Genomic DNA, 21,555 nt, shown 5'->3' on the forward strand with positions numbered 1-21,555 from the left:
CGATTCCGGACAATTTCCGGAAAATGTTCTACATTTGACGTCATTTGTCGTTTCAGGCTCGCTCGCTCGTGACGCCAGTGCTATTTTTAGAATACATAAAGATTGTTTTTCTGGCGAGAGCAGCAGAATCTCTTGAGTATAGGCCAAATTATTACCGTTTTACAAGACAAGAAGTTTTTCCGACAAAGTGATTATTAACGGAAATGTTATTTAGAAAGTCTTAGACGAAGTGTAGATGAGAAAGGAACGGACCTGTTAAAACAACATCATGGAAATCCGCTTTAAGCTTAACACGAGGCTGCTGTGGGTCGTGTTTTCCGTCGCGCTTGGATCAAGCTATTCGCAGGATCAAGCTCAACTTACAGACTCAAGTAAGAATTTTTATTAATTTCTTCCTTTCATAGAGAAGTGAATAATGAATCACTGCGTTTCGCCTGGGTGTTGGGAAACGAAGAACGAGGCGCTCTAACAAAAACTTAGCTTACGCAGTTTGACAACAATACGAAAACCTGTGTCAGCCCCGTGCAAGTTGCTCAGCAGACTGTCAAATGTAAAAACTGACAACTGTGTCCATAATTTGCTTAATTGTGTGGTTGTGTGCTTAAATAATTTTACAGCTCCATTAAATGTTATCTGTGTGGGATTTTTCCACGTGGAGCAAAGTACATGTACACTGATTTTGCACTCGCCCGCGTGGTGGTTTTTTTCAATTGTTTTTTCTTTTTCATTTTCCCAAGGTCACGTACTCACGTACGCATCCTGCGCTTGAGATAAGCTTAATTAAGCTTACCTTCTCTGGTTTCATCGAATTCATGGTAAAACAGTCAATACAGACCGGCCATTGGTTTTTTGTTCATTTGTACAACAGGAATTGCCTGCGGCACAAACGTGCAATCTTCAGCGATTGTTTACTTGTCACTTGTCACTTATTTTGCTTCCTCACAATTTGCAAAACAATAAAGCATTGTAACAATCACCCGGGCTTCCCACCCCCTTCCATCATATATTTCTGCTTGCCTGATGGAAAAAATGCTGCTTTTGAAATTTACCAGCCAACAACTTGAACCAGCCTAGCTAAGTTTGTTGGGCTGGCTCTGTTTGTGGAGATACTGTAAGGCCCCATTTATATGGAGAAAAGTTGTCGCGGGAAAGAGGGTCACTCTCCCAGCCAAGTCAACTACAGCAAGCAATTATATGAGAAAAAAGTTGACCCCTTTGCCCGAGCCAACAGCGCTCGCGCATGCTCTGATTGTCTCACCTTGATGGAGTTGACCCGGCTGGGCGAGCCAAATTATTATATGGAGAAAAGTTGACCCCGCTAGGAGGGTGACCCTACCATCTAAAAAGGGTGACCCAGCTAGGCAGGTCACTCTTCCAGCTGAGCCAACTATTTGTTTCTCATGTAAACAGTTCTCCGAGTTTTGTAAGGAAATGTAAGAAAAGTTGGCTCGCCCAGGGTAGCGTGGGTAGGCAAGTGACCCTTCTACCAGGGACAACTTTTCTCCATATAAACTGGGCCTAAGTTTCAGTGTGGCATAATGTGAGTTGGGCCAGCCTGATGCTGGCTAAGTTTAGATATTGTGTGAAAAATGGATGCAACAGTGAGAAGTTACTGTTACCTCACATGCAGACTGCCCCTTAGATGTAAATTAAACTATGAGCTTTACTTACATAGTTATGCCCAAAGTAAAAAAAAAAAAAAAATTGGTTGCATTGTTTAGTTCCAGAAAATATCCATACCTTCCCCATAGATGCCATGGCCATGGCTTTTATTTTCTGATAAAATCCCTCTGGAAATTCAAATTTTTCCTTATATTTGTTGATTTGTGTTTTGCCCTGTGTAGTGTCGCACCCTCCTGGAATTGTGTGTGTGTGTGTGTGTGGGGGGGGGGGGGGGGGGGAGGAAGAGGATTTAAGTATGGATATCTAATTCTGGAACTACTGGTCCTTACTGTTGTTCTGAATACAACGTAATAAATAGGCCATTTCTGAGTTGCTTTGAACCTCATTATGAAAGCAAGGCTGAGGGCAAAGTTTTTATCATGAAAATTAGTTTTTATTCATGTGCAAACAAAACTAATTTTCATACGAAAAGCTTTGCACTTAGCCTTGCTTTCATAATGAGGTTAACAGCAATTTAGAAATGATCTATAGACCTCTTTCATAAATGGAGGGCTTAATTGTTATTCTTTTGTGTGCATTTCAATTAGCCTTCCTGGCCTCGCTAGCATGTGTAAAAACAAAAGTACTTTCACTCAATAGCGAGGTCAAGAAGGCTTATTTGCATGCACATAAAAGAATACTAATTATGCCCTCCATTATGAAAGAGGTCTATTAACAAGTGCCCAGTGCTTGTGAAAGAAATGGGTTTCTAATTCTTTGAATGAGAAGTTGATAAAATCTATGGAGAAGACCATGCATCTGCCAGAAACCATCTCCTTCCTAACAAGAGCAATGTTTCCCAACCTTATTTTGTTTTTTTCTTTTGCAGAGAGTCATGAGACAGCTAAACCTGTCTTTATCACAGAACCCGACGATGGACATGTGCTGCCTAATTCCCCTTCACTTTTGTTCTGTGAAGCAAAGTTTGTTTCCAAGCTAAAGTTCAACTGTACTGGGGGACTCACCCCCGACGAAATATTTTTTCATAAAAATGACCAGAATGTGACAATGCTGGTGGCAGATATCTCCTATACTCTGATGAGGGCTAGCTCTCTTAATGAGGTGTCCTGTGTTTGTCTAGCTACTGGTTACAGAGGCTTCATTCGAAAGAGTCGAAATGCAGTGGTTATGTTAGCTTGTAAGTCCTTTGAATAGTATTTCTTGTTCATGCAGTACTCAAAATTGTTTTTGAGTCTAAAATTCAATCCCTTTTCTGCAACGTACACTGTAGCAACGCAGGGCTGTCAGGGCCATAACCTGTAAAACATGTTGCGGCTGAGTATGCTTGATGGGACCTTAATGTCATGTGTGAATTGGCCTCTCGTTGGTATAGTTTGCTCACAAAGCAACAGATTTGTTATGGGTGAGAAGATAAAGGTGACAGCTAGCTCAAAATGTAATGACAGCCCTGGCAACAGGATGATTGTAATCCTCAGTTGAGCTAGGCCACATAATCATGCACATATGCAGCCTGTCCATTCAATCCTGCCAGACTTCGTGGATGATAAGGCCTTACTAAATGTTTGCCAAACAGGCTATAGTGTCTGTTTGTGCTGACTACTGTGGTATTATTTTGCCAATCTGGGAATCGTACAGTTTTATTTCTTGGTGTGTTTGAGTGGAGGTGAAAGTCAGAGAGAATAAGGCCAACATTTGATCATCGTTAACTACTTATACACTAAAAGCATTTCACCTTTAGGAAACATTGGAAATTAAGGCAAAGATGGCAAGGAGTTCTCCACTTCTAGTTACAATGAAGAACAATATTATTATAGAATTTGACAGATTTTCTGACACCTAATACACAGGCTGATTGAGGTACCTAAGCCACTTAAGATGCATGTATGTAAAAACAGATTTTAAAGACAGAGTCTCAGATTTTATGCACTCTTAGATCTACATTGATCAGACTTTAACATTAATTTGTAAGATACACAAATTAATTAGTAGTCTTAAGACAACAAGACATTTTGTGTGATTTTTTGACATGTAAAATTTTTTTGTGTTTATTTGATTTTAGATCTAAACCAAGATGTCTTAATTTCACCGTCACATGACAGGAGAGTTCACAAAAACTCCATGGTGGCTTTGAGATGTCAGCCTCCCAAAGGTGTACCAAGACCAGCTGTGTCCTGGGAGAAAGATGGGGCTCCTCTGAATACACTCAGAGATAGAAGAGTCCAGGTGACCACCCAGGCTAACTTTTCACTGGTTTTAATAAGGAAGGTGCAGTCATCAGATGCTGGCCAGTATTTATGTGTAGCAAAAAATCTTGTAGGAACAAGGAAAAGTGATCCAATCAAGCTAAATGTGTATGGTACGTTTGTTGATCTTTTGCTGATAGTCAATGTTATCACCGAGAATATAATTATCTAGTGATAACAGTACTTTAGACAATTTTAAGTCCTTAAGAGGACTTACTTGTATCTCACTTTGCTTCTACTAAGATCTTTCCACTTTGACAACCTTGTTGTACAAGTTACTTTTAAAAAGAAAGTTCAAGTTTGGACTGATAATTTTGTACATCTGATTGATACAAAGAAAAGTTTTGTAACTTGAAGACTAATTGTCTGGCCTGTCCATTTGTTCATTTTTGTTATTAATTTTTATTAGCAGTGCACCATTACTGACAATAATACATGTACACAGGTGCATACATGTACATGGTCAATACACGTCTCAAGTCAATTTATGCTCCCATAGATTTGGCACAAGCTTACAGTGACCTATATATTGAGTTAAAATTTAAATTCATCTTTTCCACTCATTGCACATACTCAGTCGTTCTAGTCAGTCTCAATATGTATTGTTTCCTTTTTTCTGATCATTTGCCTTTGGCCAACCTATTATGTATGCAAATCTTTTTTTTTGAAAGTTGAATCAGTGGCAAGAGTCATTCATTTGATCTGCAACACATCTTCAAAGTAGACTGGTTTCTTGCAGGATAATATGCTTGTGATAAATTCCAAAAATTTCCTGTCATTTACTCTTGCAAGACGAGACTCCCGTCGTGAGAGTCAAGAATATGGTATTGAGAGAACAGAGTCATGTCTTGCGAGAAATGAAATGCAACTTGTAACTTACTTTTGAGCAGTACTTGAAACCAAGAGTTGTTCTCATCTCTTTTAGACTGAAGTCACTGTTAGTGGTTTGATTTGTCTTCACTTATTTTCCTATAGTTGATGGTGGCTGGTCTGCCTGGCGTCCCCTCTCATCTTGTTCTGCTTCCAAATGCGGTAATGGCACTAGAATGTTGAAACGCTTCTGTACAAATCCAACACCAGAAAATGGTGGACAGTTTTGCAATCATGGAGAAAGCTTTAAAGAGGAGCCATGTCAGGACATTTGTCCAGGTAAGGCACCATTTGATGGTACATACAGTGTACGTGTATGTACATGTACATGTTTAGTCATGTTTGTATATATAATTTTGCCAAGGAAGGTGTTAATAAATGATTTACATGTATTTTCAATTTAGTATAAAATAATAGCCCTAGCTAAATATATTGCAGCATTAATATTTATTTTCTAATTAATTTTTTACTTACATTGTTTTATATATTATGAATTTATATTTCTTTATATTTGTACTTGCATTTTAATTGTCATTGCTCATGACCCCCGAGTATTGTGATCTTTAAACACTTTAATTTTACTTATTTAAATAAAATGGTGTCCATAAGAAGTGTTCTTAAGAACAGTGTTCTGTGACATGAATATGATTTGGTCTCCCGACCTGACAAGTTGGATCCCACAACTAATGAACTCTTGTTCAGTCCATGTATGACTCCCTGAAACATGTATCTTGAACATTGTTAGATGCATGCTCAAGATTCCACTTTCACAGGGTATCCCAATATTAGTCATTTTGTGCTTTTACACATGCATACAATGTAATTCTTATCACATGTTTTAAATTTCTTTCTAGATTTGGAAATTACCTGCCCTAACCACACTGAAGTTTATATCAATCGTTCAGACGGCCCATCAAAACTTGTTTCTTGGAATAACCCTCAAGTTGTCAACAGAAAGAACGGAACAAATTTTACTGTTCAAGTCAGCCCATCCTGGGCTGAGCCGCCCGTGGAGCTGAATGCAACACCTGCAGTTTATGTCATTACATATGTTGCGACGCATCAGTTTGGTCAGACAGCCAGGTGTTCATTCAATTTAACAGTTTCTGATGGTGTGGGTGAGTTTGACTGTTTGTCATTCAAGCGTTATTGGATAAGCAATATCTATGGATTTAGATCTAGATAGATCTTTACTTTGTATCTAGGCACAGAATTCATAAACACTTAATAATATTTACAATGAAGCTGTGCATCTAAAGTAAGATAAAATAAAAAAAATAGTTCAAATTATAACTAATAATACTACTTATTAGAGGCTAATATATATTAAATATAATAAATATTACCAATGTAAAACTATCCAGAAGTAGGCATAAAATATATGAATTGGTCACTAAAATATTCTAGACAACTCCAATCAACAATTGGCAGTAGTTTTTCTGTAGGTTTACTCAGGGTATCCAAGGTCTGTGTGTTTATCGTCTTCCCTCATTGTAAGATAATGACTGTGGTAGCCTTAACAGACAAATTGAACGTATGATGCAAAGAACTCTGTCTCATATTCATAATTTTGATTTGAACCAGTTTTATCTGGCGAGTATTAGGCTAAATAGAGGGAAGCTGATTAAATAGAGGAGATAACTGTAATTTTTCTTTCCATGCATATTAAATTTGGGTTTACATAATTTCTCTGTATTATTTATTTTTTGCTGTATTTTCATTATCATTGTATTATTGTCCTTTAGAAACGTATATCCATTGATGAATGACAAAGCCATATTCTGTTCACTTTAGTTACAAAAGATAACATGCACTTACTACATACATACAGCTTGGGTGTGCGTGTATTTCATAAGAAACTTTTCTCTCATCTTCCAGGTAGTGCATGCTTGGAATTAGGTTGCAAAATTGGACCTACTGAAGTAGATGATCCTAGCCCTGATAGGAAACTGGGTAAGAAATTCTGCTTTACTGTGTAGATAACACTGCATATTATCGCCAGGAATCAAACAATTTCAAAATTAACTCATCCTCTGCCTTATTGAATGTTTGGCCCACCCCAGGACAATATTGCATGTAACTTGACATCTTTAATTTCAAGAGCAAGGGAGTTGACTTTATTTGTTATAAGGGACCCGTAGTCAATTCATTTCTGCTGGTATTTGGAATGTTAACAAATTTCATCATAACATAATTATTACTCCTTCCTTATAAATCTTTGAATTGAAATCATTTTCTTTAATACAGGCGCCGTTGTCATAGGGTTGATAGTTGCAGGGATTGTGATTCTTCTTCTCGGGGCAGTAGCACTTGTGTCCAGGATTATGAGATCAAAGCGGTCAGAGACAGGGCTAGAAGCTGGTAAGGAATCAATCTGTCAAGCCTGTTTGTTCAGAATCTCTGCTCCCATTGTCTTTCTTTTAAAAACATCATTGTTACATAATGAGGTCAAACAGTTCAAAATCCACTAAAATAACATATTTTTGATAAACCTAAACAATATTACCACCGCACTGTACTAAAACTTTTGATGAGTGTCTGTCTGGCCACAGATGGACTGCTTCAAAATGGACTGCATCTTGAAAAAAGTTAGGCTAACATTTTTCAAGGGCTCAAACATTTTAGTTGGTCCAAAATGCACTAGAGCAGATCATGGCTTGTTCCTTTCAAGAATTCAGGTGGACTTGGTGCGTAACCAACCAATTCTCCTTCCTAATATTATAATAATATCAACTCAAAGAACAAACACGTTTCTTTAGGTTTGGCACCATGAGAGGTTTATTCAGTGAAATGAAAGGCGGAAAACAGGAAAACTACACAATCACTCCACAGACAAACCTCTCGACCCAAGAACGGGTGGGTAGGGAGGGTAAAAAAAAAGATTAACTTCACAATCACAAGTATAAGAATTAACTAGCTTTACACAGAGCGAATCACTCGTAAAATAATTGTCTCGACCACGTGCGTGGCGGTATATATAGAGCTACATTAATAATTAACTAAAATAAGATCTATTGCGACACGTAATTGCTAAAGGTTGCGCGCGTCGAATTAAACATTTTAAGCGAAGCTCAAAATCAACCAATTCTCCTTCCTAATATTATAATAATATCAACTCAAAGAACAAACACGTTTCTTTAGGTTTGGCACCATGAGAGGTTTATTCAGTGAAATGAAAGGCGGAAAACAGGAAAACTACACAATCACTCCACAGACAAACCTCTCGACCGCCAAAACCGCCAAACCAAAAGGAAAGCAGTTGTTCGAACGAATTAGGAATTAAGTGCCTCCGGAAGTGCACCAACCATCCCCCGTGCGACGCGAAGCTTAGCATCTTCGGAAAATTCAAGGTAACATTTATATGCGTCTGACGCCCAGTCTCCATAAATTTGAATCAGTTCACCCGGGACCCCTGTGTGAAAGGCCCATGTAGCTCCCCCTCGACGAAAGGAGTGTCCCCTAAAACGAGAAGGGTTATGAACACCTAGGCGGGCCAGCCGGCTACGAAAAACCGAAACAAATTGCGTTTTAGTGATGACAAAGTACGAACCTGCACGGAAATTCGTGAAAAAGGCGGGCGCCGAAGCGGGCGCAGGCAAGCAAGAACACATGCGAAGATATGCACGAACCGGGCACAAATTAGGGTCTGGAGTATACAATAATGGAAGTTTCAGCAACTTGGAACCTGTCTGATTTGTTTTAGACCATTTAAAGGAAATCGACAATCCAAAACTAGTAACAACTATGTCTCCCCTGCAAAGTTGTTTAGAGGGATCAAAGGAACCGACGGATGCTGGCGCCAAATTAGAAATTCGCGCGAAAAGAAAAAAGGCGAAGAGAAACGCGCAGGAAAAAACTAAATCATGAGGAGAAGTACTAGCACACTGGATTAACTCTCGCAGCAACTCCGGCGTGACAGGCGGAGCACGCGAAGGAGCATGTTTGAGGATACGATCGAGTCCTCGTAAAGTTAATTTTAACTCTGGCGTCTCATAAAAGGGGAATTCGAACCCCGTGAAAACATGAAGAAGCTTGACCCCGCTAAGATAATTACGAATGGACTGGGGAGTCATGGAACGGCTAAGAAACTGACAGTACAAACATATGGTATCGAGAGTTGCCGGGAGAGGCTCAAGATCGAAGGAAAAACAGAAGTAGAGATAAGCCCTCCACTGAGTCTTGTGGTTTTTATGCGTGCCGTCCGCATACGCCGCTCGTCGCGTCTTCTTAAGATCTCTCTGTAGCTTTGTTAATAATGAATCTAGAAAAACAAAAGGCAAGAAAACAATATTATGAAGTGAAGGAAAAAAAAAACATTAGATAGTATCCGACAACTGAAACATGTCCACAGAAACTGAAACTGGCTGCAGACCAAGGAGGCCATACGTAGAGAAGAACTCGTTCTGAAAGGAAGAGTTCAAGTGCCAACGACTCAGTAAATCGGCCCCACGATTTTCAGAACTCGAAAGATGACAAGCGCGGATTTCGAACTCATGCACCGCGGCGAGAAACCAAATTTCTCGCAAACAAGCTGCTAACAATTTATCCTGAACGCGACCGGAGTTTAAGGAACTGACAACGGAAAAATTGTCACAGTGAACCATAATCCGTAGTCCACGCCAATAACGACCCCAGAGTCGAAGAGCTATAACGATAGCTAAGGCCTCAAGAAGATGAATAGCGGTGAATTGAAGGAGAACTTCCGGCGGAAATTCGACATGAAAATACTGCTCGGATGACATACCCCCGCAACCTGTCAAACAGGCGTCGGTAGAAAAAATACTATCGGGCGCAGACCACAATTGCGTGGGAATAAGAGATACACCATTGTAAACGTTGATAAACCGCATCCACCAGCGGATATCCTTCCGAAATTCGGCCGATAACTTGACCCGATGATGATTGCGCCGCAAGGAACGCAAAGTGTCAAGAATGCGAGTTAGAAACAAACGGCCCGGCCGAACGCATTTGGAAACAAAGGCAAGTTTGCCTATCAGAGATTGTAGCTCGGTTTTGGTCGCGGACTTTTTAGTGAGCCACTTAGGTAACAAATCCGTTTGCAATTCCAAGAGTCTGTCCGGCGTAACAGACATAGTAAAATTTATCGTGTCGAAGAGAACTCCGAGACAAGTAACTCGAGTAGACGGAGGGCAAGCCTTGTGAGACGACTCTTGTAACCCTAAGGCCTGTAGTAACGAACCAGTGAGCGCATAATCGGCGAAGGCAGTGCGCGGCGCGGAGATCCCCATGAAATCGTCTAAATAACTCAAAACGTTGCAACCGACCCGCGAGAGCATAAAACATACCGCGTTCGTGACTCGCTGGCAAGCCATAGCAGCGGACCGGAGACCCATTGGCAATCGAACGTCAAAAAACAACTTGTCCTGCCACGAATATCCCAACAAAGGATAATCGAAAGGATCTACCGGCAACTGACGATAAGCACGTTTTAGATCACGTTTGAACAACAAGCAACCCGGCCCCAGCTGAACGATACGCTCTGCGATGTCGTCTACAGTGGGATAAGTTAACGACACAGGTTCACCCAAAAAGAAATCTTTAGAAATGCCGTCATTGACCGACGAACCGGCCGGCCAGCTGAGGTCAAGAATAAACCGACGTTCATTGCTGTCCGGCTTTGGAACTGAATTCAAAGGAGACAAGGCGATAGGCGCCACGAAAGGATTGCGAGCAAATGGACCGCAAACGGAACCTAACGCAAGTTCCGTTGACAGGTAGCTGTCAACGGCGGACGGAAAGTCTAGTGCACCTTTGTGATTGCGAAAATCACTAGAAGGTAAAACCCCGTGATAATTGTAACCGATGGGCCACCCAAACTCTAAGAAGTCACAAACTTCCACATCGGAATACTCGGTCAGTAAAGACCGCCACAAGGAAAGATGCAACGAAGTGGGCACAGATAAACGCGCGCCTAAAAAATTGGGTTGCCCCTTAGCGTAAACTTGATTATGTAATGTGACAAAGAAATTTGTCTCGAAAGGAAGTGCGTCTGGGGTAACGAACGATTGGGAAGAAATACCCAGCCTAGAACTTAAACTAGAACTAATACTAGGCTGCACTACATGCAGCGATGAGCAAACATCAGTAAAATTATCATCAATAACTAAAGGAACCGTAACTTGCGAGGAAGGCAAGGGTGTGGCACTCGCACTGCCAGGATCAGAGTGAACCACCCCGCTTAGTCTAGAGTCTAGATAACACTTGTCTTCCACAGAAGATAGAGAGTCTTGAAAACATGAACAAAGTCTAGAGTCTGGTTTAACTGAGTCTGAAACGGAAAGTCTTGAGTCTTGAAAACAAGGAGAGTCGTGATTTAGCGGTTCTAAAAGCTCTAGTCAGGGTGCAGTCGTTCCGGAAGAGTGGGAATCCTTTGCCACCGCCAAAGGACATTCTTTCGAAAATTCCGTATGACGAGCAGCAACACGCGTGTCCACCCAGCACCGAGCACAAATGTGCTGCAGCCATTTGCGTTCTCCTCGAAGGGTACCGTAGTGATCTTTGTTTAATTTACAGACGCCATGTTGAAAATCACGACAAAAGAAGACCGCGGTGGAGCCGTCGGTGCGCGAAGACCCCGCCCGAGATGATGGTTTTACTGGGGCTTGAAGGATCCTTGACTCCAAATGAGTAAACGAATCTCCCCAGTCAGCCCGACCACATTCGATTTCAAAAAGCACGCCCGCGTGAAGATCGCGGACCGAAGACCAAGTGAACTGTGTGGCCAAATACATCAGGGAGGAAAGATGAACAATGCGGGCGCGAAGTTCTTGTGGTGGGAGGTTAGGCCTTTGGAGAATAGCTGCGTATCCGGCTGCGAATTCAGCCAGGGTTAGATCATCGTATGTTTTGTCCTTAGAAACATATGACAAACTCAAATGGCTGTGGGGCCATAACTGAGGGTTGACCACGCGGCTAGTTAATTTACTGGCCTTCCCTGATCTTAAAGTGTGGCGCCTACCTCTAGTGGATTTCCTTTGAGTCTTGTCGTCATCCTCACTTTCCTCACTGCTACTGTCGTCTAGCTGGGAAAGAAACTGTTCCACTGTAGAAGACACGAGCTGGTTGGTGCGCAGATCTTTTAGCGTGGTTTTCTTTTTATCCTGATCAGCACGCTTGTCCAACATGGCGTTGCGCAGGCGAAGCGCCTCAAGTTCTTTCCTCATTTGCTCAACCTGGGAGGATTCCTCTAGGACTTTGTTTCTTTCTTTTTCTTCCTCCAACAGACGTTTCATTTCGGTGAAGTCGTGTCCTTGATAGTTGTGAGGCGTGGTATCTCCGACTGGCGCTGAGAGAGGACGAGGAGCGGGAGAGAATCCGTATGTTGGGAATTGTACACCTTTCCCAGCGTGTATCATAGCGTAATCGAGTTGCTTACGAGAACGAAGGTTGTACTTGGACTCAGACATATTAAAAAAAAAGATTAACTTCACAATCACAAGTATAAGAATTAACTAGCTTTACACAGAGCGAATCACTCGTAAAATAATTGTCTCGACCACGTGCGTGGCGGTATATATAGAGCTACATTAATAATTAACTAAAATAAGATCTATTGCGACACGTAATTGCTAAAGGTTGCGCGCGTCGAATTAAACATTTTAAGCGAAGCTCAAAATCAACCTATGGTGCATTTCAGAGCACTTTTTATTGTTTCAGTTCAGATTCACCGGAATTTTTGCATGTGGCCTTGAATTTGTTCAGGAAACGTTGCTCAATGTTTTATCTGTTGCTTTGAGCTTTTGTTTTGTTATAAAAACAGAAATCTTGCCCATAGTTCTAAATAGGTTTTATATCAAACAAAGCACAAAGCAGTGTTGAAGCAACGTTTCCTGAAGGAATTCAAGGCCATACGCCCAAACTCCAGTACATCTGAGCTAAAACAACAGAAAGTGATCTAAAATGCACTATACATGTAGGTTGGTGAAGGTAATGTTGTGTTGTAATGTTGGAAATGGTCAAAATCTCTGTGTTTCAAATCCATTTCCCCCAGACTCCTAGAGGCCATTGAGCATGACTCTGGACCTTTTGTCTTGAATACGCTCTTCATCCCTGGCCATGTCTAGTTAGTAGGGTGTTTGTTAATTGGTTGCTTGTTCTATATCTGCAGGAACATCTAAAAGTGCTACACTGGATAGTAGTTCACCCCTCATCATTCATTCAGACTCTTACTCGTTGGCAGCAACATGTTCTGGAAAGCTCAGGGCAAGATCTCCAATTTTGGAGGAAGAGTTGGAGTTCCAGCCGTCGCTCAAAGAACCTCCCGAGACAAAACACATTGGTCAAACGGAAGTTGTGAAACATGACGAACCTGAAATGGTAAATGAGGAGAAGACGGGTAGGGAGCGTGATTATAACAGGACAAATTCCTCTGTCAGTAACAAGTCAACAGCGTCAGAGATCTCTCGCATGATGTGGAATATCACCAACCTTCCAGAAAATGCTGATCCCAAAATGGTTGCCAGGGGACTGGTAGATCACAATGGTGGCAAGTTTACCATTGGCGACACTGGAGTGAGCCTTATTGTACCACCACAGGCCATTCCTGAGGGGCACACTGAGGGGATCTTCATAGCGATTATGAACCAAGAGAAGGAACATCCACAAGTCACTAACAAGCAGGCGCTGCTGAGTCCAGTGGTGAAGTGTGGTCCAAGTGGCCTCAAGTTTGAACGTCCTGTCATTCTCAGCATTCCGCACTGTGCTCTTCTTGAGGATGGCGCTTGGAATCTGAAAGGTGAGCAGAAACTATGGCGAGATTCTTGGTTAGTTTTATCAACAAGTTCTCGACTTTCGACTGTAACAGTAAAAAAGTTGTCAGTTCATAAACCTGAGTTTCCTTTTGTTTCCTTAGTCCAGTACAATGAGAGTGAGTCTGGGACGCCTACGGACTGGAAGCAGTTGATTGACATTAATAGACAGGATGGCTCGGAGCCGTGCTTAGCTATAGTGGAACCAAACATGGTCCATCTTTTGGTCGATCACTTTACCAACTTCGCTGTGACAGGAGAGTCAACTTCCGGGGTAGAAGCCAAGAAAACAGTGCGAATTGTGGCTTATGTGACCCCACCTGAGGCAGATGGAGACTGTGTAGTCAGGGTGTATTGTGTTGGTGACACTGAAGTTCATTTGGAGGTTTGTAGTGTAGTCTCTGCTATTTGCTCAACTGTAGACAGCAAAGCCCCTGGCTGCTTCTTTAGCTTTAAGTGCGGACCAAGGGGAGCATTGAGGGGCTGCAATGCCCACTATGAGTAGTTTAAAACTTTCTAAATGCTTCAATTCACCGCAGTCTTTTCTTCTGTTTGGTTTTGTGATATCCTGTTCACTGCACAATAATATTGCGTCAGTCAAGAGAATTAACCCTATTTCTTCCAGAGTTACCGTTTTCATTCTTTTATTTTAATATCCCCTTGTTCTTTGAGCCCACCTCGAATTGCTCAAAAACTACCTGCAGGTCCTGAAATTTTTCAGTTAATGTAATTTGTGTTGGTGAATGAGATTGTTCCTGTGGTTGTTTTTCCTGCCCGTTCTTCAAATCCGTATTGCTTGTTGTGTCGTTGTAGTAGAACGTTTTTAAAAAAATTGAACTGTCAATTATTGAGTGTCGAAAATAATTTGGTGATTACTTTGGTTTTGCTTGAATTTGCTCTGTGATTGGTCAGCAAAACTCGTACAACTTTCTCAGCCAATGAGATTACATCTCTCGTGATTGGCCAGAGTCATTACTTTGGTTTTGGTTTTATGACAGTCAAATGAAAACTGCATCTAACATACATGTATTTCTTACATGTAAAATGCTTGGTGCCAGGTAGCATCATGTGTTGTGTTCCCTTCCAGAGTGTTCACAGTCAAGAAATAGAGAGGCTTGGAGGATTGTTAAGGGATGCACCCAAGCCATTTCACTTCAGGGATGGAGGAGGTGACCTTTTGGTTAAACTTACAGATTATCATCGGGGCTGGACAAACACATCAGGAGATCAAAAGGTTTGAGCATTGCCCATTTGACTATTTGCAGTCTAAGGTCGCGGAATAGCAGTTAGATTTCTCTTTTAGGTAAATTTGGGAAGACATTTCTGCAAACTTGCCCTGATACACGAAAATTTAAGAGACATTTTGTACTCCAGTAAGTAAAGAAAACCTATTATGAGAAAGTTTTTGTCATCATTGCATGTACATGTATTCCTATTCCACAAAAGGGTCAATCGAACGCAACCTAAGGCTGTTTCTGAGCGTCTTGAACATCATTTCCCATACTGTCCGGGCCATTTCTAAAAACGTGACCTTATCCTCTGGACATCTGATGGCTATCGACAAGAACTGATGACTTTGTTCACCCATCACTGGGCTTTTACATGAAGGAATCTGATAACTAGGATAATGTCAATTCCTTTGCCTAGTGAATTTACTTTTTCGTACACTCTCTGTATTGAAAATGTTGTGCACAGAGGAAGTAAAGACTGAGCAATTTTTAACCGAATGAAACAGAAAATTGTTTTAAAACTGACCGGAAACTGGCAATCTTTGATTTAACAATGTTGATGCCTTGTCCTAATTTTATCTTGAGTTTTGCTAGAACAGTGCATGTAACAAATTTAGGCCTTAGCCATGGTACCAGAGATTCCATTTTCTTGCTTTTATTAAATTTGTCAAAGCTGTTGTCCAAGAAAACAGTCTGCATGGATAAGCTTGAGCAGCCCAATTACTTGTTTTGTGTGATAAAATGTCATTTGAATCTTTTGTTTGTCACTCGTTAGAAAATCCGCTTTCAGCACGTATGGGAGGGGATTGAACGCATGCCCAGCTGTGCGTTTGTTTTCACCTTGGCTGATTCCAGTGTGCCTCAGTTTCGAGCAACATTTGAAGTCAAACAGGATTGTCAAGATGGCGATGAAACGGAAGTCATCGTGTCCACGGAGACCAAGCAAAGGCGACCCAGACTTAGCGTGAGTATTTTGAATACTGTGTGTGTGTACTCAGGAGGTTGTTGAAATGTTGGTTGCCATTCGCAGCTTTTGGTGTATGTACCTTCGCAGTAACAGTCAGGCTGGGGAGAGCAGACCAAAAGGAAAAATGGAATGAGGGGAGTGACTGACTTCATTATCTCACTGACATGGACTGACTGACATGCGACTTGACTGATGGACTGACGGACTGACTGACTGACTGACTTGACTGACGGACTGACAGACTAACGGACTGACAGACTTCACTGATGGACTGAAAGACTGACTGACTGACTAACTGACTTGACTGATAGACTGACGGACTGACTGACTAACTGACTGACTGACTTAACTGATGGACTGACGGACTGACTGCCTGACTGACATGACTGGACTGACTTGACAGATGGACTGACTGACTTAACCGATGGACTGACAGACTGACCGACTGACTGACTTGAGTGATGGACTGACGAACGGACTGACTGACTTGACTGATGGACTGACTGACGTGACTGATAGACTGACGGACGGACTGACTGACTAACTGACTGACTGACTTGACTGACAGACTGACGGACTGACGGACTGACTGACTGACTTGACTGATGGACTGACGAACTGACTGCCTGACTGACATGACTGATGGACTGACGGACTGACCGACTGACTGACTTGACCGATGGACTGACTGACTTGACTGATAGACTGATGGACGGACTGACTGACTGACTTGACTGATGGAATGAAAGATGGACTGACTGACTGACTTGACTGATGGACTGACTGAGTTGACGGATGGACTGACTCACTGGCTGATGGACTGACGGACGGACTGACTGACTGACTTGACTGATGGACTGATGGACGGACTGACTGACTGACTTGATTGATGAAATGACAGATGGACTGACTGACTGACTTAACTGATGGACTGACTGACTTGACGGATGGACTGACTCACTGGCTGATGGACTGACGGAAGGACTGACTGACTGACTTGGCTGATGGACTGATGGACGGACTGACTGACTGACTTGATTGATGAAATGACAGATGGACTGACTGACTGACTTGACTGATGGACTGACTGACTTGACGGATGGACTGACTCACTGGCTGATGGACTGACGGACGGACTGACTGTCTGACTTGACTGATGGACTGACGGACGGACTGACGGACGGACTGACTTGACTGACTTGACTGATGGACTGACTGACTTGACCGATGGACTGAAGGACTGACTGCTGACTGACTTGACCAATAGACTGACGGATGGACTGACTGACTTGACTGATGGACTGACTGACTTGACCGATGGACTGACTGACTGACTGACTTGACCGATGGACTGACTGACTGACTGACTGACTTGAGTGATGGACTGACGAACGGACTGACTGACTTGACTGATGGACTGACTGACTTGACTGATAGACTGACGGACGGACTGACTGACTGACTTGACTGATAGACTGACGGACTGACAGACTGACTTGACTGATGGACTGACGGACTGACTGCCTGACTGACATGACTGATGGACTGACGGACTGACCGACTGACTGACTTGACCGATGGACTGACGGACTGACTGATAGACTGATGGATGGACTGACTGACTGACTTGACTGATGGAATGAAAGATGGACTGACTGACTGACTTGACTGATGGACTGACTGAGTTGACGGATGGACTGACTCACTGGCTGATGGACTGACGGACGGACTGACTGACTGACTTGACTGATGGACTGACTGACTTGACCGATGGACTGACTGACTGGCTGACTGACTGACTTGACCGATGGACTGACTGACTTAACCGATGGACTGAAGGACTGACTGACTGACTGACTGACTTGACTGACGGACTAACGGACTGACTGACTGACATGCGACTTGACTGATGGGCTGAAGGACTGGGTGACTGAGATACCGACTGACGTGCTAACTGACCTGAGGCTTGACTTGACTGACTCACTGACTTGACCGACGGACTGAGTTACTGACTGATTGACATACGTAATCTATGAAAATAAATTGATCGAGAAATTACTCTGATTGAGTAATTACACTGATTGATCGATCGATCGATCTGTTTATGGATCTCCTGTCAGTATAGTAGGGCAATTCTTGGTTAGCAAAAGACTTTCAAGGGCCGAGTCCATGAAAATGATGGAGAAGGAAAAAAGTGTCCAGTTTCTTGTAGAAATCTGCTTCAAACTTGAGGCAGTAAGTTTGTAAAGAAGGCTAAAACTGCTCGCACGCCACACCTTTTTAAAAGTGGCATTTTATTTCGTATTTTGTTGATTTTGAATCAGATGTCTAGGAAACTTCCCATGTGCGCAAAATTTAATAATTATGACGCACTCGTTTGCCCGCTCACCGCGGAATGTGCTGTTAGATCGGTGCGTATAATTCTGTATCATTTTTGTTTCAGGAAAAGTCGGAATCCAGTAACAAAGCAACGGAACAAAGTTGTACATGCGCTGTGGATTCCGGAAACTTACCAAAGGCTGCAAGTGCACATTCATTAGAGGACACTACAGCGAGTCTCGTATCAGGTGCCCTGGCAGCAGCTAGTCCTGCCTCTTCTCCCATTCAACTGAAGCACACATCATCTGGTTATTTTTCGTTTGGTTTCGAGCCTTTGCCGTCCACGGACTCACTGACTCGTAAAATACGCAACGAGCTTATTATTGCTCTTGATCCAGCACATCCTAAAGCAGATTGGAGAACGTTGGCCGAAGATCTTGGCTACGAGATGAAACACATTCGATGGTTGGAAGACCGCAAACCGGGCGCATCACCCACTGATGTTCTGTTAACTGTGTTGGAAGGACAAAAATTCCCTCTCCATAGACTGGCCGAAAAACTTCATGAGATGGGCCGAGAGGACGCTGCTAGCCTTATAGAGGCTCATTTAATGCTGAGAGAAACTGAAGTTTAGATTGCATTCATCAGAAACGTGCTCTTCAATGAAGAGTGCTTCTTGGAAGCCACAAATGGCATTGGCAGAAAGCTGAAGAGAAATGCCTGCTTCGTTGATGTGACGACGATTAGTATAGCAGCTTGCTCTGCAGCACTGATATCTATCCGAGGATTATCTCCACGAATTCCACCGTCAACGCGTTTTGTTGATCGAGGAACGAAGTTAACAGCTACCTCGCGTCGGAGATTTTCCAACGTGGGCTAATAATATAGTGATAGTCCCGTGAATGACCTATACAAGCTGTGTTAGTGATCTGAAACAGAAAGCATTTACGTTCAAGCATGGCGGACTGTATCTTTAAGTTACGTGCATGTGTCTGTTTCTTTGCTGGTGCATTTCTGTTTGTTACCTCGAACAGTACAGCCCTTGTTTTTGTGCGTGCGACTATGTGCACGTCTGTTTGCCATCTGGAGGACACCTGTGTCGTCACTAAAACGCAGTTCTGCATTATTTGCTTCGTCCCAGGAAATGTGTGTGGCAGTCTTGAAACTGTTCCTCACCATTCTTGATCATCTGAGATAGCAACATGTATTGGAGTGTGCGGACTTTCATGTCTTGGTCTTTTTTGTTTATCCCTACATCTAAAAAGGCACCGTAAGCATGCGGCGCTAGTTGAAGAAAACACAAACAACAACAACAACAACAAAAAAACACAACAAAACAAAACCTGAACCTTCTCGTAGCCAAGTGTAAACGTTTAGACTGTCTTCGTGTAGAGGTGTTCGCGTACGGTTGCCCGGAAAGTTGGTGCAATGTTGCGCGCAATTGTTTCTGTATAAGACGTTTACTGTAAGGCTATGTCGGACCCGCAATTTTGCTGGCTCAAGACCAAGTTGAGGAACAACCTTTTAGTGCGTCAACTCGTCATGCAACAAAGATTTCTTTGCAAGTTGCGATTATTTGCTGCGCGTACATATTGTATATAAAGACGCCCAACAAACAATCACATCTTGCAACTCAACCTTTGTGGCTCGCAAATGTCGTTCGTGTAGTTTGATGTATTTAATGCATCCATTTTTTTTTTCAAATCTTATAAGATATTTAATTTTGTATGTTTTCCTTTTTTAACGATTTTTTTTTAATTTGATTCATTAAGCTATTGCCCTGACTTAAGTTTTGTTAAATTCTCAGAACTTAAAAAAAAAAAAATAACGTAAAAAACTGTTTCCAAAACTAAAGATATAATATATAGTATAAATATATAGAAAAGCAGGCATACCTACGAGAGGAGTGCGTACGAAAGGAGTTTTGAACTCCTTGTGAGACAAAGCTTAGTTATATCCTGGCTCTAATGTAGTTGTAATGTAGAATCTCACCAAGTGTAGTTTGTTGTAATAAAAGACTAAGAAAACTGTCTTCCTTGTTTCGTTACTGCGTGCTTTATTTTCACTGGTTGGTATTTGTTCATTCCTCTTAAGCCACCTAGCAATTTATAAAATTGCCGATATCTGGCATGTCAGATATCAGCGATTAAATTCGCCAGCATTCGCCAAGTGTGTCCGCCGGTTCCCGCGATTTTCTACGATCATTGCTGTGAATCGCCAGTAAAGCCAACCCATCAGGCCCCAGTTGTTCAAAGAACGGATAACTTTACCCACTGGATAGGTCACTATCCAGCAGATAAAATATGTGCAAGATTTTCCGGATAGCCCTATAATTTGTGGATAGGGTAGAAGCAAATGGGAAATTTAAGTATGGGATTGTGTGGAAAACTTGCCTAAAGCGTTAGGTGGAGCATATTTGCTCTGCTGGACAGTGACTTATCCAGTGGATAAAGTTGTCCGTTCTTTAAACAACTGGGGCCAGGTTGGGCGATTTTATCCCATCAGTTTTCAAAACTTCCACATCGCTGCGATGGGCGAAAAAAATCGCCAAGTGTGTCCGCATCAATCGGTGGCGAAAATCGTTTCAAATTCGCCGCGATCGGCGTTTAAAATCGCCAGGTGTGTCGCTGGCTTTCAGTTAGATCATTGTTGACCCAGTAGGTAGCGCGTACCAAAAACAAGAGAGAAAACGGAACGGCTAAATTCAAGGTTTTATCGCCAGGACCAAGGACGTGTGGCTTCCGCTGGCCTAAAATGCTCGCGGGCTCTGGGCACGAGATTGAGGTTTAAAAGGTTTTATATGCTTGTCAAAAGGGGTAAAACAACAAGATTCGTATAATACGTAAAAACCAGATTCAGACACACCCTTAGAATCGTACATAAAATCGTAAAGATCTATCTACTTGAGTTTTTCGAAAACCGGTGTTCGGTGAAACTTCCGGCATTATTTACATCAAGATTTTCTGCGCATATTCAGCAGGATTGGCATAAATACGTGAAGTTCAGTAACATTCTCGAGCCCAGAGCTCTTCCTTTTTGCGTCTTAAGCGTTCAAGCCGAAACACTCTGGGGTCGAGAATGGTTCAGTAAGAATTCAGTTTAGAATCAAGTTTACGGCAAACGTGAGATTCCGGCCCGTTTGTTTCCTTAAGAAAACGAGCTGAGGTGTACAGATGAGAAAAGTGCAAAACAATTGTGGCCTTTGATGCTAACACAAGGCTACCCAGTTTTACTGAGGAAATGAAAACAGGCGAGGGATAAATATGGTTACGTGGTCATTTCCGTCTTTTGCCGTTTGCCATAATCGTAATTCTAACCAATGATCTCCCTAATAATGCATGACGTTGATTCCGTTAGACAAAATGACTGCTTGAATGAGGATTTATTTATCCATTCGCCTCTCGAAAGAAAATTTGAAAAGGCAACTAGGAGACACACCACGACATCTCGTGATTTTGCACGCTGTTTGTGTGAATTGTTTTGGGGAGCTTAAAGGGGCGTAAGAAAATGGAATATACGAAATACATATTCGAAGT

The 21,555-nt window shown here is 42.2% G+C and overlaps 2 protein-coding genes across 2 annotated transcripts; one reads left to right on the top strand and one right to left on the bottom strand.

Moving 5' to 3' along the window:
- The first annotated feature begins 85 nt into the window (after positions 1–85).
- On the top strand, positions 86–20,051 carry LOC146456667 (netrin receptor UNC5C-like). The gene is made up of 12 exons (XM_085092636.1): positions 86–371; positions 2,492–2,800; positions 3,683–3,979; positions 4,842–5,015; positions 5,591–5,854; positions 6,615–6,689; positions 6,984–7,097; positions 12,865–13,491; positions 13,609–13,889; positions 14,592–14,738; positions 15,509–15,697; positions 18,144–20,051. The coding sequence occupies exons 1-12, from the start codon at positions 269–271 to the stop codon at positions 18,651–18,653; spliced, it is 3,090 nt and encodes a 1,029-aa protein (XP_084948762.1). The 5' UTR covers positions 86–268; the 3' UTR covers positions 18,654–20,051.
- On the bottom strand, positions 9,053–12,163 carry LOC146456668 (uncharacterized). Its single transcript, XM_085092724.1, has 2 exons — positions 11,716–12,163; positions 9,053–11,046 (listed from the first exon to the last, which is right to left on the bottom strand). Exons 1-2 carry the CDS (start codon positions 12,161–12,163, stop codon positions 9,053–9,055), a joined length of 2,442 nt encoding a protein of 813 aa, XP_084948850.1.
- Positions 20,052–21,555: the final 1,504 nt, after the last annotated feature.

This window comes from Pavona decussata, unplaced genomic scaffold (genome assembly GCF_977016875.1).
Source record: "Pavona decussata unplaced genomic scaffold, jaPavDecu1.1 SCAFFOLD_254, whole genome shotgun sequence".
Taxonomy (NCBI): domain Eukaryota; kingdom Metazoa; phylum Cnidaria; class Anthozoa; order Scleractinia; family Agariciidae; genus Pavona; species Pavona decussata.